A 17381-nucleotide genomic window follows, 5' to 3' on the forward strand; every position below is an offset into this window, starting at 1 on the left:
TGTATTGATGAGACCTTGAACAAATTTGATTTCTGTGAGATCATAGTCAGGAGCAAAGCTCCCTTTTGCCCATTTTTGTATCCTTGGCAAAATGCCAAGTTCTGTGGGATCATAGTCGGGAGCGAAACTCCCTTTTGCCCATTTTTGTATCCTTGGCAAAATGTGTTGAATAAAATCTCCAAAAATAAGCTTCCAATCATCCATCCCACAATTGGAGTGTGGCATCATTCATATACAGTAGAACCTGTCTAGAAGACTATCCCTTCAGCCAGAAAATCATGGTCTGTTAAAACAGGTGGTATCATGATATATAAAACATGATATAATTGATAAATCAGTGCATTAAAAACCTGGTCTCTCAAGATATATATTGTGCTCGGACTACATATATACATGTATCCATGCATGCACACACACACACACACACACACACACACACACACACACACTGGTTTCCACAGCATAATTTTACTGAGGTTTGTTGGATTTCAACCAGGCTTGTATGCTGCATAATATTGATATGAGTTCATTTTCCAGCCTTCCAGAACATCTTTTACTGGTGTTATGCCTTTGTATTGACACAACATAAGTTTACTGAGGTTCTTAGGTCCTTCCCATAAGTTTACTTTCCCACCATGGGTTCCTCAGTTTAAGGTATAGCCAAGTAAATTGTAGAGAGTGAGATCCTTGTGATGCACTGTAGCTAATAACTCTGATTTTTCAATGCTTCTTTTATCGCTATTGTCACCAGTCACTGTGGCAATTCTTTTTCTTCACCTTAAAAACTATTGTTGTGGAAATTGCACACATTTTGTTTCCTTGAGAGGGAACAGTTGAAATTTATTCATCCTTTTGTCTACAGTTTTATGAGTTATTCTGAAACAGTTTCTGAGAAGCAGCAGTAGTTTAAAAAAATAATTTTTCAAGCCATATAAAACAATTATTGATATCCACCCCCAAAATATAATTCTCTTTTATGAACCATTATGAATTATCACGCATATGATCATCTTGTACCAGTGTTTTCTATAGCTTTGCAAGTAAATTCAAGCAAATAGCCCCCTGAGATTAGTTTTTTTGACCTTTCCTGTCAAGGGACTTGGCCTATTTTTTAATTATTTACTTATTTCTTGCTTATTACATCAGTTATGTATGTTTACATGAAGTTTCCTTAAATTACTGCATTATATTGATTCTTGATTCACTTTGATAAGTTAATGTTCAGTTATGGTCTAATTTTAATTCAGTATCAAAATTTATGTGATGCAGATATATTAGAATTAAAATAACAGTCCCTACATATACAATAGCTGTTATCATATGTTTTTAATGTTAATGCAGTCATTTAATATGATCTCAAGGTTTGTTTTACTTGTACAAGGCAATCAGTCAGTGTTACTTTCATTGAATGAAGTATTCAGCATCAAAAAATTATTTTATTTTGATTTTTTTTCTATTTGCTCAAATAGGACTCTATCAAAGCTGGAAATAGTCTTCATCATTTAGAAGGAAGTGATAATGTGTATTGATGACTTAGTTGACTTGCCTAATAGTTGTTACAGAGTACTCAAGAGATTACATGATATGCTATTTTGTGTGCCTTTATAAGGCATGTTGCAGATGTTGATATTAGCCTTTTTAATTTTTTGGTGAAGAAAGATGCAAGGTTGTGAGTGGGGGAAAACACTGCCTGTGCTCATGTTATTACTTTTTTGGGAACTGTTTGACATAGAGTATAATTACTTTGTTGTCTCTGCTTTAGCTACGTATTGAGGCCTATGACAGTGCCTTTCCAAACAACCGTGCTGCTGTCAATGCCCAGATCTACGTCGTTCGCAACCCGAATCCTCCTGTCTTCTCAGCATCAGGTGTACAATATATTACCAGAATCAACGAGACAATGCCAGTTGGCTCAAGTGTGATGCGTGTACAGGCCTCAGATGCAGATAATGTAAGTGTATTGTAATAAGTTTGCATAGAGTTTAGTTTAAAAACTCTATCATTACATTGATTTATGAACTTATACATATACACAGTGAAGTTTTATTTAATGAACTTAAGCACCCAGCTAACTTTTATGTTATTTAATAAATGATAATAAATAATAATATTGTTTATAATGTAAACTGTCTCAGTAATTCATTGCCTTAATACAAAGAAAAGATAATAAATATTGGCATTATTTAGTTTGTAATAAAATTTTAACAAGAAAAATGTTCATCAATGGTAAAATTTAGAATTCTGATTATATAATTACCTTTGTGTACATTACTAAATATGAACTGCATTCTTCTGGGTAATACTCCAGTGATTTTCTAATTTCTTTACTAGTGCTTGGTGAAATTTTGGTTGGATCACACTACTTTTTATGAAGCTAAGTCGATATTAATGATTTGCATTTTTCCAAATAGGATACATTACGCTACAGTATAGTACAGGATACTGGTGGAAGTTTAGCCCTTAATTATTTCTTCTTGGATGGTGTATCTGGAATCATTTATGTTGCCAGTGACTTGACTGCAAGCAGAGCAATTGGAAATATATTAACAGTAAGTTCTGCCATTGACTAGTGACATTGGAAAACATTCCAGCCATGTGAATCTACTCCCCCCACCCACAGAGGCAGAAGTTATTTAATGTGAATTCTATGAAAGAACTGTATGATGATGTACTACCTAAGAAAATCTCAGACATTTTGAATGAATGCAGTTTATGTAATACAATTTTACCATATTTTTTAAGGATTATGTTTTTACCTGTTGATTTTTATATATATTTTTCACAAATGTCTGCATCCTGACCGTTTATCATTTTATTCAATACATGTACTTTCAAGTTTACATTTTTTGGGAGAGCTTTATGTTTCCATGCAATACTTTATTTGTACAGCATTAAAACTTTGGATTGACATTCATTTATTTACTTACTCTTTACCCTTTTTTTATTTTGTGGAAAAATTCATTAATATATTTATCATGCCATTCATTTTCTGTCTTTCCATTGTTTGTGTTACATAGCAACCATTCAGTTATTTTAAAATGCATTGTGCTAGCTTGATGAATGTTATAATGGGATATGCACATTTGAACTATAATTTTACAGTTTTATTTCATCTAATACTTTTAGTTCACTGTCCAAGCCCGAGACCAGGGCACCCCAGAAAAATATGGCTTTGCCACCGTGATAATCAACATTGATCGTGATTCAGGTGCTCCACAATTTACACTTCCCAACTATGAGAGGAACATCACTGAGACATCCCCAGTCAATGGATCTGCTCTGCTGACTATTACTGCAATTGACTCTGATCTCAGGGTAAAAACATTAATAATTCTATACTTTTTCTTTACAGGTGAACTTTTAAGAGGTGACATTGGTTTCAAGGAGGCATTTTCTCACCATAATCAGTTCCTCTTTAAAGAATTTATCCATATTATAGTCCTCCATTTTTTAGCATTTATGGTTCCTACTAATTTTAAAAGTTAAGCATATTGTTGAATAAATGTTCAGTTTGTAATGTACACTTTAGTATAATGAAATATCTGTGAGATAAAAACATGAATAAATTAGTTGTAGATCGAATTTTTCAGCTAACGGTTTTCTCAGTAAACATACCACTTGTCACAAATAGTTCTCAGATGATTTATTCATGTAATGTTTTGTTTTTTTTGTTCATCAGGGGCAGATAGCATATGAAGCTATTGGCAATGGACTTGCCATGGCATACTTTGGTGTTGACAGAATTACTGGAGCAGTCTATGTCAGAAAATCTCTTCTTACCTCAACTGACACTAGATATGTGGTGAGTATTTTCATTTAGATCGAAACAGACCATATTTTTGCATGCATTAGCAGATAGAACCAACAGCAACAGTGGCAGGATTAGTAATGTTGAGATTCAATGTCAAACAGTTTGAAAGTTATAGCAGGTATGGTACATCATTTTCATGCAAGACATAAGCACTCTGCAGAACCGATTACAGTATTCCCATGTTATAACACTCTCCATGGAAACCATATAGTATAGTTTCTTGTAGTGAGACTGGCTTGTAATGAAGTACATGATGCATATAATGTTTCTAAAAACTTGATGAATCATGGCTATGTTCAGCATGAGAGAGAGTGACAGCTTTATCATGCTATTGCCTGAACTTACTAGCTTTCTTATAATTACTCAGTGTAATAAAGTTTTCATAAAATTACTTAGTGTAATACAGTTTTGTATATTTACTTATTGTAATACAGTTTTTGTATATTTACTCATTGTAATACAGTTTTTGTATATTTACTCGTAATACAGTTTTTGTATATTTACTTGTAATACAGTTTTTGTATATTTACTCGTAATACAGTTTTTGTATATTTACTTATTGTAATACAGTTTTTGTATATTTACTTGTAACACAGTTTTTGTATATTTACTTATTGTAAACACTTTTCAGATAATACTCAATGAAATAGTTTTCATATAATTACTCATTGTAATACAGTTTTCTTATAATTACTCATTGTAATACAGTTTTCATATAATTACTCATTGTAATACAGTTGTAATTTGTCCCAAAATAGTGAAATTAGGATTTATTTTGAAACAAACTGCTTTGGGACACATGCTTAAAATATTAAAACAAAAGTTAACCAAACTGAACAAAATTTTCTTGTTAGCTGCATTCCACCAATGATTCAAGCATATTAGTTAATGTTGAGAATAAATTAATTTAATTCATTCAGATTTAGTTTTATGCAATCTCATTTATAAGATAATTGATATGTTCTCACACCCAACTTATATTAGTTTCTATGATGCTGACCTAGTTACCCAGATTTATCATTGCTTCCCCCACATCTATCTCTGAAATGCCTATATTTCGCAAACTCACATCCCCCAACATATTACCAGTTAGAAACATGATATTGGTTCTGCTATATATTTGACTTTTTCCCACACTAAAAATCCCTTTGGTCAATAGTACTACGAATCCCTTCAGTCATATGAGACTTACTCATATTGTATTTTTTATTTCTAGCTGCAAGTCAAAGCTTATGATACCTTCTTCCCGAATAACATTGCTCTGGCAAACATTGTTTTCAATGTGGAAAGAAATCCATCAGCACCTCGCTTTTTGCAGCCAAACTATGCTGCACAGGTCAATGAGTTTGAATCAGTTGGAGTAGCCATCCTGAGGATAAGTGCTGTGGATGCTGATGGGGTAAGTAGCATCACATTAGCATAGATATATAAGTAATGATATCATTTTTAGTACCAGTAGTAGTGATAACACAAATAAATGGAAAGAAATAAATTATTAGAAATTATGAGCTCAAAATTTGTTTTAAAAGCCTTCCATGATACATTCAGCATTTAAGGAGAATGCATAATTGTCATATTTCTAGACAGTGTTGGGTTTCTTTTGAGACTAAAAAAGTGTTTTGAGGTCCCAAGGGGGTTGATGCATGGGACCCCCAAAAATCACATTCAATTAAGAATAAGCAACTTTTGCATATCAACCTTTAGAAAATTATTCGAAATCAACCATGAATAAAAAATAACTTTTCTGTTTTCTGTCAAGCATATGATATACTTACAAAGAAAAACAAATAGTTGGTAGACTTTGTATTGTCAGATATTATCACCAAACACACATGTATGTGCAAGCACTCAAATAATCACAACCACACTGACATTAAATAACAACATACAAGTTTCTGTCTGTAAATCCACTGGATGGGAAAATAAAGGCTTAATTAGATTTAGTAATTGCTACTCTCATTAGTTCACTAAGAGGTTTGAAAGTAATGCAGTTGTCATTATGTTCATCTTTGCACTCTCTAGAGACTGGATAATACTTTTAAAATTGTTTTGTTGGATTCCATGAGCAAATCCTGGTAAAAACTGACTTGTTCTTCACATCCATATTAGCATTGTCAGAACTGTATCTATTTGAACATGACCATGAAATACACTTGTCTATAAATAAAAAATTAATATACATCACATTTGGGACTGACCATTTCATTTGGGGAAGAGAGATGGGACATAATATTTTTAAGTTCCGTGGGAACTTTAAAGGTGACACAGCAGTAATAAACGCCTCCATCTAGTATGGGTGTCAGTGCTTTATCAACACAAATAAATGGTGCAAACACAACTGTGTACTTATTATCATTGTTTAATCTTTCTATTTTTTGACCCAAATCGACTGAAAAGCATGTTTCAATTAACAGTATTTTAACAAGATTATGATAATAAATAATAATAATAATATGAATGTCTAGTTCAGCTTGTCACTCCTATTTCGACAGATGTCGTACACTCCAAAATGTTGTTATAGTTTTAACACCATTGTTCAGCATTTGATAGGCTATACATGGTGGTCAGTATAAGGGGTGGAGGAGAATCCAGGAAAACCCCAGTAAGAACCACTGACCCATGGGAAACTATTGGCAGACATTCTCACATACCAGCATAGGTAAGCCAGAGACTCAAACCCATACAGACAGGGGTGAGAAAGAAGTGATTGGTAAAGTTGAGTAGTTTAGACCATGCGGTCAAGCAAGGATTGAGATTTCAGATTGACTTATGTTGATATGTTGTTTGCAGTATGTGCAAAGAATTAAAGGCTACCCCTTGCTGCTGTGCGTCTCAGCCAGGAATTACATAATTTATTTTTCCTTGCTTTGCTGATAGCTTATTGGTTCCTAAATCACCTTCAGAGGTGAATTACACTTGAACACTATTCAGACAACTGAAACAGTTTATATATGGAATAAAATCCAACTCCAAAGAAACGGTGCCACTGTTCACAACCTTGCCAATAATCCTTAATACAGATGACTTAAAAATTGTCATTCAAGACAACGATATATAATAAATTTTATCTTCATCAGGCATGTAGCATCTATTTGATTTACCTAAAATTTAAAACAAATTGGATTGTGCTTCTTTGTGCACTTTATCTGTGCAAAAAAGCATAATTGGCACCATCAAAGAACTTAACAAATCATCCTAGCTATTGTCAGTCAATTAAGCCATAAATGAAATGTGGCTGTTTATACCATACCTCTTTGCTTATTAATTCCCTCAATGACAATTTGCAGTATAAACTGCCCAAGGATAGTTTTACATGAGCTCTAAGCAGGGCTGTTAACCATGTCTACATGCATGTTACTGGCAAATACTGAAGCAGTCACTGTGGATTTTATTTTCTTCCCAAGGTTACTGAAAGCTATGTTCTTCAAATCACAGCCATGTCAGGGGGTTTGTGAGTGAAAAAATCGTGTATTTGACATGACATGTCATGTTATGTCAGGTATGAGAAAGGTACATTCTGTACTTTATACACATGTTATGCATCTGACACCTTAGAAAACAGAATAAATCATTATATAAAACAACAAAGCCAAATTTTATAATCACTGTTTACTCTGTTATTACACTTTGTATTTCCGTACCTAATGCACTTTTGCAGATGTCATTTCTTGCTTGTAGCTTGACTGAATTGAACAGTGCTGCTCCAGTTTTTATTATTTGCTAATTAATAATTAACAGTGATCATTAAATTGATCCTCACCATTAAATGTTGGTTTGAAAGCACCCTTTTGAATTACCTTTTGTAGGTATGAGATTCTCTGCGTCCAAATGTTTGCCATTTTTTTGCCTAAAAGACATTAGATAATATTTAGTGTTGATATTCTTACAGGATGCTGTCAGCTACAGAATAGTGGAACCACCTCTTGCACTGGAATACTTCTACATCGATGCCTACACAGGAGATGTAGCAATCCGCAAATCTTTGAGTCTGAATAGAGTTGATACTATTTATACTGTAAGTTTTCAGTTTTAAAAGTTAATAATCATTGTCACTAGAACAGTAATTTGCGACAGTAAACACTCTTGTTGTTACCAGTAAAAGTTTAAAAGCAGTTCATATTAGAAATTACTTAAGTGCAGAAAGAGAAAAATATTATTTCCAAGAACTATCACATTTCACCATCAAGGCCTGCACAGATCTGAAACAAAAACTTAAATTTGTCTAGTCTTCAAAACCTTGTGAAACAAAGTCCTTGAAAATTCCTTGAACTTGCATAAGTGGCTCTGTAAAAAAACTTTTCTATTTCTCTGATCTCTTGAAAGATTTTGTTTTGTTACTGTAGAGTATTTAATTATTTGGCCATGTCATGATTGTGAAGAAATGAAGGGGAAAATATTAATTTTCTTAAGCTTGGCACTAGTGTTTATTGCTTCAATTTGGTTATCTCCAGACTGTGAATTCTTTCTAGTGTAATCAGAGCATATTGTGATGTTGCAGTCAGATTTGGTAAACCAGTCTTTAAAAATCTTTTTTCTTCTTCCAATTGTGGAAAAATGCGAAGTTGGAGGATCCTGTAAAAGCTTGTAATTACTGGAGTGTTTATTTTCTTCACTTATACCTTGAACAATTTATTTATAGATAAAATTATTATTGGATTATCTGAGATATATTTCCAGATAAGAAAAACAAATATAATTCTGCACATGTTACTTGTGGAACTCTTCTTTACAGGTAATTATGGATCAATTAAATTTGAATTTTCCCTTTTCCAGTTTATTGTGGAGGCCAATGACATGAGGATAAACAATAGACGAACCACCAATGTGACGGTCAATGTCCAAGTTGTACGAAATGCCAATCCGATGTTCACCAATCTGCCATTTACATGGGACATCCCAGAGAGTCAAGCTATTGGACAAGTTTTCTTTACTGTGTCTGCCAGAGATAATGATATCTTGGTAAGAATTTACATTTGGAAACTTTTCAAATGCGTAATGGTTATGATGACAGTTCCGATTTGTCAATTTAAGTTTTAATTTTTTTTATCTGCTTTATATACCATGGAAATGTTTATTGGGCTAGTTTCTGTTACCTTGTGAAATATTTAATATAATATTTGGTATTTCCTTGCTTGTATCTTCATTGCTACAATTTGTAATGGAATCCTGTTAATGCATTATGGTATGTGAGGCTTCATGTGGTGATACAAGATAAATAAGAATACTTTATCTGATTAACTTATTTTCCACTTAGCTTTGAAATGGTTTATTTCAGTTTTTAATTGAAAAAGGAAGCCATATACTCTTTAGTGAGCAAAAACACTGGTATGGTTGACATCGTCCATTTGTGAATATGTAGTCCATTTTATCCTTTGCTGACCATATTTGGGTTCCTTGTTTATGTGGGAGTTATGTGGGAGCTTGTGCTAAATTAAGTCTCTTATTGTTGAGATGATTACATAATACCCAATCATTTTTCTTATAACAGAAGAAACTCTGCCAAGTCTTTGTGTTATGAGATGTTATTTTAGTTATGACCATGCTTTAATTGAAATAATCAAAGCAAAAAAAAGTGGCTTTTATTTTATGCAAAGTCTATTATATCTTTTTCTGTATTTTTTTAGGGTCAGCTTTCGTACAGATTGCTGGGAGATGGTGCAGCTCTCAGCTATTTCCAGATCAATGAGACAACTGGAGCAGTATCATCACGTGTTAATTTGATGACTGACACAGATAACCAATTGAATTACAATGTAAGTACATATATAACCATCAGTTACTTTGTTTTAAAGAATTATTGGTACAAATGTATAAATTTTCAGCCCACAATACATTGATTTGCAGATTGAAAATTGCTCAAATGTTTCATTTTGTAAGTCAAGATGGTAGGCAAGTTCTTCATTAGGACTGCCACAAGCCTTATATGTGCTTGATGAAAACAAACCAAAAAAGAGAGAACTAAATATTATGAAAGTTAATTAAAGCATAATTGCTTTATGAAATATCTTTAATGTCAATCAAAACTGAATATGTGCATCACATTATGACCTGCAGGTACACCATGAGTTATGTACAGGTTATATTCCTGGGATATCTGCTGGTTTTTACATAAGCTGGGTTTTACTAGGCTACACATGGCTTTGACATCATGGTGAAGAATAACTTAAACAAAACACAATAGTAACATTATGATTTTTAACAGAAATGATTTACAGATGTACAAGAGAGGATAAACAGAGCTGTTTACTGCGGGTGCACTCGATTCGAAGATCAGACCTGAAGTTCATTTATATATTTGTGAGTTTATATATGTTGTAGTTTACATATTTAAGGTAAGACCTGTATTTAAAATGTTATTTTCTTTTATAATCTCCAAGAAAAAACATTTTCAGCCATATGAGTAGAATAGAAGCAATTTCTTTATACAAAGATACATGCATACTAATAGTGGAACTTTTTTGTTTCCAGATTCGTGTTGGTGTTTTTGATACATCTGTACCATCTCGAGTGACTGAGGGAGTTCTGGCAGTAAGAGTATTACGCAACCCCAACTCTCCAATGTTCAGTGGAAGCCCATATAGTACACAGATTTTATGGAACCACACCCTTGGATCACTAGTCTTCGATTTTAATGCTTCAGATTTAGATGGGGTGTGTTTATTAACTTTGTATTACTTGATTTATTTAAGTCAAATGACAAGCGCAGAATTATTTGTGAAACTACTTGGAACAAGGACAAGCTTTTCTGCACATTAACATGATTAGTTTTTATAAAGAACCATTTATTAAACATTCAGTACAAGTACAGTATACACTGTGACAAAAATGTTAATGTAAAGGAGCACATTCATACATTACACTTCTTTTTCTATAACATGATTCCATAAATGTATGCTGACACATTTACGTGCAAACCCTTGCACACATATACAGAGAGGATGAAGATAAACAGAGTTGTTTGTGCTTTATTAACACTTTGAACTATTTATTATACTGAATATGATAGACATAAGACAGTTTTTACATTTAAATAAAAATGATAAGTTGAAAATCTGTATTTTGAACCAAGCAGTTTTCATTTTTTTTCTCCGATCTATTTCAGGACAAACTGACCTACACATTAGCTTCCAGTAATGTTCCTGCCATCAATAGCTACTTCCTGCTCAATCCTGCAACAGGGGAATTAACTTTGAAGAAACCTTTAACTGATGACGCCAGCATTAATCAGTTTGTTGTGAGTAGTTTAATACACAGTAGCAGGCAACAGTAAATTATCTGGAATATGTACTAGAATATTTTGCATTCATATCTCAAATTAAAATAAGCTCTTCCTCGTCATAACTTGCTTTATTATTACATGATTCTGGATATAATGCAGTATCAGATCAGACATATGACCAAAGTCAAGTCTGTGTTAACAGTAGGGATCAAAAGAAAACAAGGTGAAGATTAGTCTTCTATCCTATTTTCTTTACAAAATTCCATTGTTTTAAAAACAATTGATAGTTCCCGCTATACTACAGTTTGGTATATTAAGCTACTGTCAGAATATTGCATTTCCATACACATCACGGATCTCACTATATTGCTTTTCCATAACTATAACGGTTTTCAATATAATGAAATTTGGAACATAATGCTTTTGCAGTTAAGGACCCCAATTACTGCTTTATAACAAGGGAGAATAATACTTCCCTGTGAGATTTGTTGCATGAAGTTATTCACCTACAGATATTTAACACTTAATAAATCATGTGTGGTCAGTTGTATATCTGTATTAAACAAAAATGTAACCCTTTTACTATTCTTTTTAAGTGAATTGCTTTAATAACCGCGAGGGTCAGTGATGTGGTCAGACTTTTCTCTTAGCAAGTATGCATAGTGGACACTTTACTGTCATTAAGGTAAGGTTGACAAATATCTGATCAACCACAGTCCAGTTTACACATCTTCCAGTTACAAAATGTATATCAATAGTGATTAGCTAAATAATTTGCTAAAAATAATGCATATTTTACTGTTTATTGTAAATTTTAAGAACTACATTTAATTTGTTTAAACTTGTTTGACATTTTAAAAAAATTCTCCATAAAAATGGCAGTGAGTTAACTGTAATTTCTTTTCTGGTGCAGATAAACGTTTCAGTATCAGACAAGAGAAATCCAGAAAAGACAGACACAGCTCAACTGACTATTGCAGTTGTAAGGGATTCTTTTGCGCCAACATTCACTATCACACAGTATCCTGTCATTATACAAGAAACAAGGACAGTCAATTCAACTATTGAAACTGTCAGGGCCACAGATGGAGATCTCATGGTAAGAACTCTGAAGTGGTTATGGTATCTATTCATAATATGCAGAGGATTGTTCAGTATAATTTATAAATTTCAATTACAGCATTTAAGTTAAATTAGCGAAAATGGATACTTTTTGGCTGTTTTGTGAAATTTTTAACCTGGTCAAAATATTTTCGCATGTATTAAATATTCCAGCAGAAATTTGTCTTTTCATATCATGTTTCCTGAAGACTGTTTTATATGATATAATAATTATATCACAATCTGGATCTTCATGAAAATATAGATGTTACCATATTTACATGTGTATCCATGGTAGCTGATTAGTATGAATGGCAGGCAATGGTGTTTTATGTAATGACATTCTGTGAGTTCATATATTATTTTTATTTATTTATATTTCTTGTTTTAAAAAATATGAAATTTTCATAAGTACTTAAATTCATGGATTGGAGAATTATCGATGTTTTAGGGTTCTTTCAATTCATGGATTGGAGAATTGTCGATGTTCATTAGTTTTTTAAATTCATGGATTAGAGAAGGATCGATGTTCACTAGTGCTTTAAATTCCTGTATTTGAGAAGGATCGATGGTCATTGATTTTTTAAATTCTTGGTTGTGGCAGCCACTAAATATATAAAACATGGCATATCATGAAAAATAGTAAATGCACTGTGTTTTATAAATATCTGATGGTTTGTTATTTTGATTCTTTAGGGCACACTGGTATATGAGGCCATTGGACTGTATCCTGCACAGAGCTATTTTGCAGTTGACCGTTTCACAGGAGCAATCAAAGTAATCCAAGATCTGAGGACTGATGGATCTGCACGCACATCTTATACTGTAAGCACCAAATATATCTATGGAAGTGTTGTTAGTTCATGACAGACCCCAGATATGCTGGTGCATAATGTGTCAGCAGGTCTGGGTCTGTGCAGTTAATTTGGAGTAATCAGTAGAACAAAGAACATATACCCTGATCTGCAAGCACATTATATTATGGCAGATCAGGATCTGTATTGTTTTCAGTTTGATTCAACTTTTAAGCAAGTATATACTGTATAAGTTGTGTATAATAGCAAGTTTATTCTTTATTCAAGAACATGCATGGATATCAAGTAGCACATATTTTGTTTATCCATCATTTTAGGGTTTGTAAATTTTGTAAATATGCATATGAAGTAGAAGTACATGCAATGTTTTTTCATTTTTTTTTTATGTGAGACATCTCACTTTTTAACAATAACGTAATTATGTTAAGTAGACATAATTATTAACAACAGTACTCTTCAACGTTTTTCAAGTGAATTGACTTTTATTTTCATTTTTTATACACTGTTTATTATATGTATCAGATGATGCATAAGCCCATTCCTACTTTTACAACATTGTAGTAAATATTTATTAAATGTATCTTTGTTTAGTGATGAGACCACCCCAGATGTTTTACACATTTAATAGCAAAAATATTGAAATTGGTTTTTTTTTTCTAAATTTGCAGTTGCGTGTGGTTTCTTATGACACAGCTCATCCTGAAACAAGAGGCACTGCTGATGTAGTCATTACTGTCCAAAGGAACATTAATTCACCACAGTTCACAAGTCAAAGTTACTTCAAACAAGTCAGTGAGCTGTACAGCCTTGGAATCTCTGTGATTACTGTTAATGCAACTGATAATGACGGGGTAAGATCATTACTGAATTTGCACACTTAAATACTTTCATTTTTGTGAGACATTTTCAATTTGAATGAGATAATAGCATTTTGTACACACTAGCGTGGCGAAATATATGCACCACCATTCCATCAGTATTGACAACATTCAAGTTTTGTTGTATAGTTTTTGCAGGTCAGATGGTGAAGGAGGTTACATTATTGGCAGGAAAATGGTGAAACACTGGTTTCTGCAGGACACTTGTTTCTTTTATAGAGCAACAGTGTTGCATCTTGAGCACACGATAGTGGGTTTCACACAATTTTTATCTACATGTTTCCCAAATTATGACACTGCTTTGCCAAGGGGTTCACTTTCTGCCATTACTTTTAATGCAGTTATAGGTCTTGACAAAAACAATTATAAATACCAATATGGGACATTTTATTAGGTGCCAGCTTGATTTTTCATTTACAATGTTAATTAAAAATACCAGCTATTAGTATATGTTATCAAACTTATGGCCTGGTTTTTTCATGTTCATGTGATAGCCATTCATTTTGCTTCTTAGCAGAATTCTCTCCCTTTAATTTTTACAACCCCTATATTTGTTTTCAGGATGTAGTCAAATACCAGCTGATAAAAGATAATAGAGGTGAAGCATCTCTGGACTTTTTCTACATCGAAATAAATACTGGAAATATCTATTTGAGAAGACCGCTCACTGAGACCAGCACAACTGAATTTGAGGTTTGTATAAAAAATGGATATGCATCATTAGGTCAGTATTGTCACTTGTGACAACTTAGTATATCAGTTAATATACTGGGATTTCTGAAGTTATGACATATATACATCATCCCTATCATGAATACTTGGTTTACGTGAAATTGTTGTGTTTTGATTTATCTACTTAATCAGTGAAAGTTTTCTCAGTGATATACAGGTATTCCTTGTAGTGGGTTTATCCTAAATTGCTTCCATAATGAAATATCAACATTCCTAAAATTAGAATTAAAATTAGATAGGTTTCAGTAAGAAGGTAGAATTTTTACGAAGTTCAAAAGGGATTTCCTTTCCTGGTTCCCTCAGTAGACTATTTCATACAGAATTTTCAGATTATGGATATTGTTATTGATATTGAACCACTGCATTTTGTTGGTATTTGTTTGAATGAAATGAATATTTCATAGCTAATTGAATGATGATAAAAAGAATGAATTTTAGAGGAAACTGTAAGTTGCGTGGGTGATGTAATAAAGTGGAAAATAAGTAAAACTGAGGTTTTATAATAATACACAAACTAAAATCGTAAAATAATGAAGTCAAGAAGAGAAGACCAAATAATGGATTATCTATGTATTGGGGTATGGGCAAAGTGCTTTACAGAATTTAATGTGCCTTTTAAAATACGATATTACCTCAGCTGATCTTTGGATTGGTTGAAAATGGATGTAGGAGGACTTGTATTAACAATACTGCATATGTCTTGCAACTACTATGTATAATTGGTATCAGATCCCCATTCCTGATTGAAATCTGTTGAGTGTGGAAGGAAAGATAATAAACCTTTATGGTTCTATTTGACACAAAATGAAATGTGTGTCAGGCATTTGCTTACAGTGATGCTAAATCATAAGAAGCAAACATATGCTAGGCTTACACCAGATAGAATGTACCAGTCTGTATCAATTGGAATAATGTACAAGTCTGTATAAAATGGAAGGTCTTATTTAGGTGAATTGTCTCCTACATAATTTGGTGATGAATTAGTAAACTTTTAAAAATAACTTTTTCGGAATTCTAGAAAAGAGATCATAGTTCAGTGAAAAAACATTGAAAAGTTTGCAGGTTACCAAAATGTACTGAGAATCCTGAAGATAGATATAATGGTGACATTTATTTGCTATTAAAACTTTTAAACTTCTTCTAGTTTACTGTGCGTGCCACTGATAGTGGCCGACCTCCAAGGGAAGCTGATGTAACTGTGACCATCAGAGTTGCCCGTTTACCTGTACCAGTGTTTATGCAGCCATTCAGCACCACCATCAGGGAGGATGTGGCTAACAATACTTTTGTCATCAGTGTAAATGCCGCATTACAAGGAGCTACACCTGGTGTAAGTAATATGTATATATTGTCATCAGTGTAAATGCCGCATTACAAGGAGCTACACCTGGTGTAAGTAATATGTATATATAGTCATCAGTGTAAATGCCGCATTACAAGGAGCTACACCTGGTGTAAGTAATATGTATATATGTATGTATTATGCATCATCCTGAAAACAAACAATGAAAACTAGTTTTGAACAAACATAAGTGCTTTCAATTTAGAGTCTTTGTCAGAAGCCAACACACAACAGAGACAAGGCAAACAACACAAAAAAGCCATTGAAAATACATAAGTTTACTTGACTACCTTAGTGGAATTAATGCTTGAAAACGTTTGATGTTTTGCCTGTTGGCTTCAGTTTGACTGATGATGTGGTGAACCATTTAGTATTGACCTGCAGAGGGAAGAGCTATAGAGCCATCTGTTTTGTGTTGAGTGTTAAGTGGTGTAACTGTCAATTATATCCCAGAAATTTCATTATTTCTGTAATGTAATGGCCATAGAAATAACACCAGGTAGAACTACAAAATAACAGTAGTAATTATAGGTGAATGAGTATTGAGCAAAAGGAATGATGAGTTGAAAAAGTGGTTACTGTAAAAAGATGATTATTTTATTTATGTATAGTTATCCTTTTTTGAGTCTTCTTGATCAAAGCCACTTGGATTCAGTGTTTCAAGGTGGCGTATCCAATAAAATGCTTTCATTTTTGGAACACCAGTTCGGGTTGTGAGCAATTGCAGTTAGTATTACAACACTGAAAATGTGACCAGAGAAAGAGAAGTGTACTGCAACTGGACCTCTGTCCAGCTTCTTTGTCATCCAATTAGATCTGTGAAGACTGTTCCATTTCTGTAGCTTTTAGGTTTCTCAAACATACAGAAGGCAGTCAGATATTACATGTGATGATAAATTACGTTATCTGTTTTGTATGTTGTGTTTGGACCACGCATGTTCAATTTTTCGCTTGTTACTGTGCTAGAGAATGTGTTGGCCTCTATTATATGTTGACAGATTTTGCACCTCTATGATCACAGGGACCAGGTTTGTCAGGATTGTCTTGGCTCGTGATCAGTATTACTGTTAGCTTCATGCCATGCCTCACCTATAATGGTTAATCAGGGTAATTACTGATGCATGAACTATGTCCTGTTGGCTTACATTCAAAGGTTATTCAAAGTCTTTGACTTTTATTAATTGTTATCTGGTTTCTAATGTGGGCAACAATAATAGTTTCTCAAGCAGATTTTAAGACAAAATGTTGCAAAAACAACAACAACAATCTGCTTCTTGTCAATTATTACCTGTTCTTTGATGTGATAGAAAAGTGTTCTTTTATTCATTGATGTCTTTTATGCCCTGTTACACTAGATTGGTAGATTTGTTGGTTTGTGAGTTGGTAGGTTGTTCCACTATATGTAAGCACAATAATCAGTATATAGTGCCAATTAAATGTTCAGCTTTCAAAATTATAAAGTGATTCAATGTTAAAATGTACA

The 17381-nt window shown here is 33.0% G+C and overlaps 1 protein-coding gene across 1 annotated transcript in view; it reads left to right on the forward strand.

The window, feature by feature from the left end:
- Positions 1-17381, forward strand: part of LOC149805912 (uncharacterized) — a 273589-nt gene that overhangs the window by 205808 nt on the left and 50400 nt on the right. Inside the window, exons 129-143 of the mRNA XM_089934933.1 lie at positions 1763-1951; positions 2412-2549; positions 3127-3315; positions 3680-3802; positions 5028-5210; positions 7701-7826; positions 8585-8770; positions 9436-9564; positions 10280-10462; positions 10914-11045; positions 11944-12129; positions 12828-12956; positions 13615-13797; positions 14386-14517; positions 15701-15886. Of these exons, the coding sequence (XP_089791059.1) occupies positions 1763-1951; positions 2412-2549; positions 3127-3315; positions 3680-3802; positions 5028-5210; positions 7701-7826; positions 8585-8770; positions 9436-9564; positions 10280-10462; positions 10914-11045; positions 11944-12129; positions 12828-12956; positions 13615-13797; positions 14386-14517; positions 15701-15886 (2394 nt within the window). The remainder of the gene's footprint in view (positions 1-1762; positions 1952-2411; positions 2550-3126; positions 3316-3679; positions 3803-5027; positions 5211-7700; positions 7827-8584; positions 8771-9435; positions 9565-10279; positions 10463-10913; positions 11046-11943; positions 12130-12827; positions 12957-13614; positions 13798-14385; positions 14518-15700; positions 15887-17381) is intronic.

The sequence above is a fragment of the Sinohyriopsis cumingii genome, chromosome 2, assembly GCF_028554795.1.
Source record: "Sinohyriopsis cumingii isolate HCF-2022 chromosome 2, ASM2855479v2, whole genome shotgun sequence".
Taxonomy (NCBI): domain Eukaryota; kingdom Metazoa; phylum Mollusca; class Bivalvia; order Unionida; family Unionidae; genus Sinohyriopsis; species Sinohyriopsis cumingii.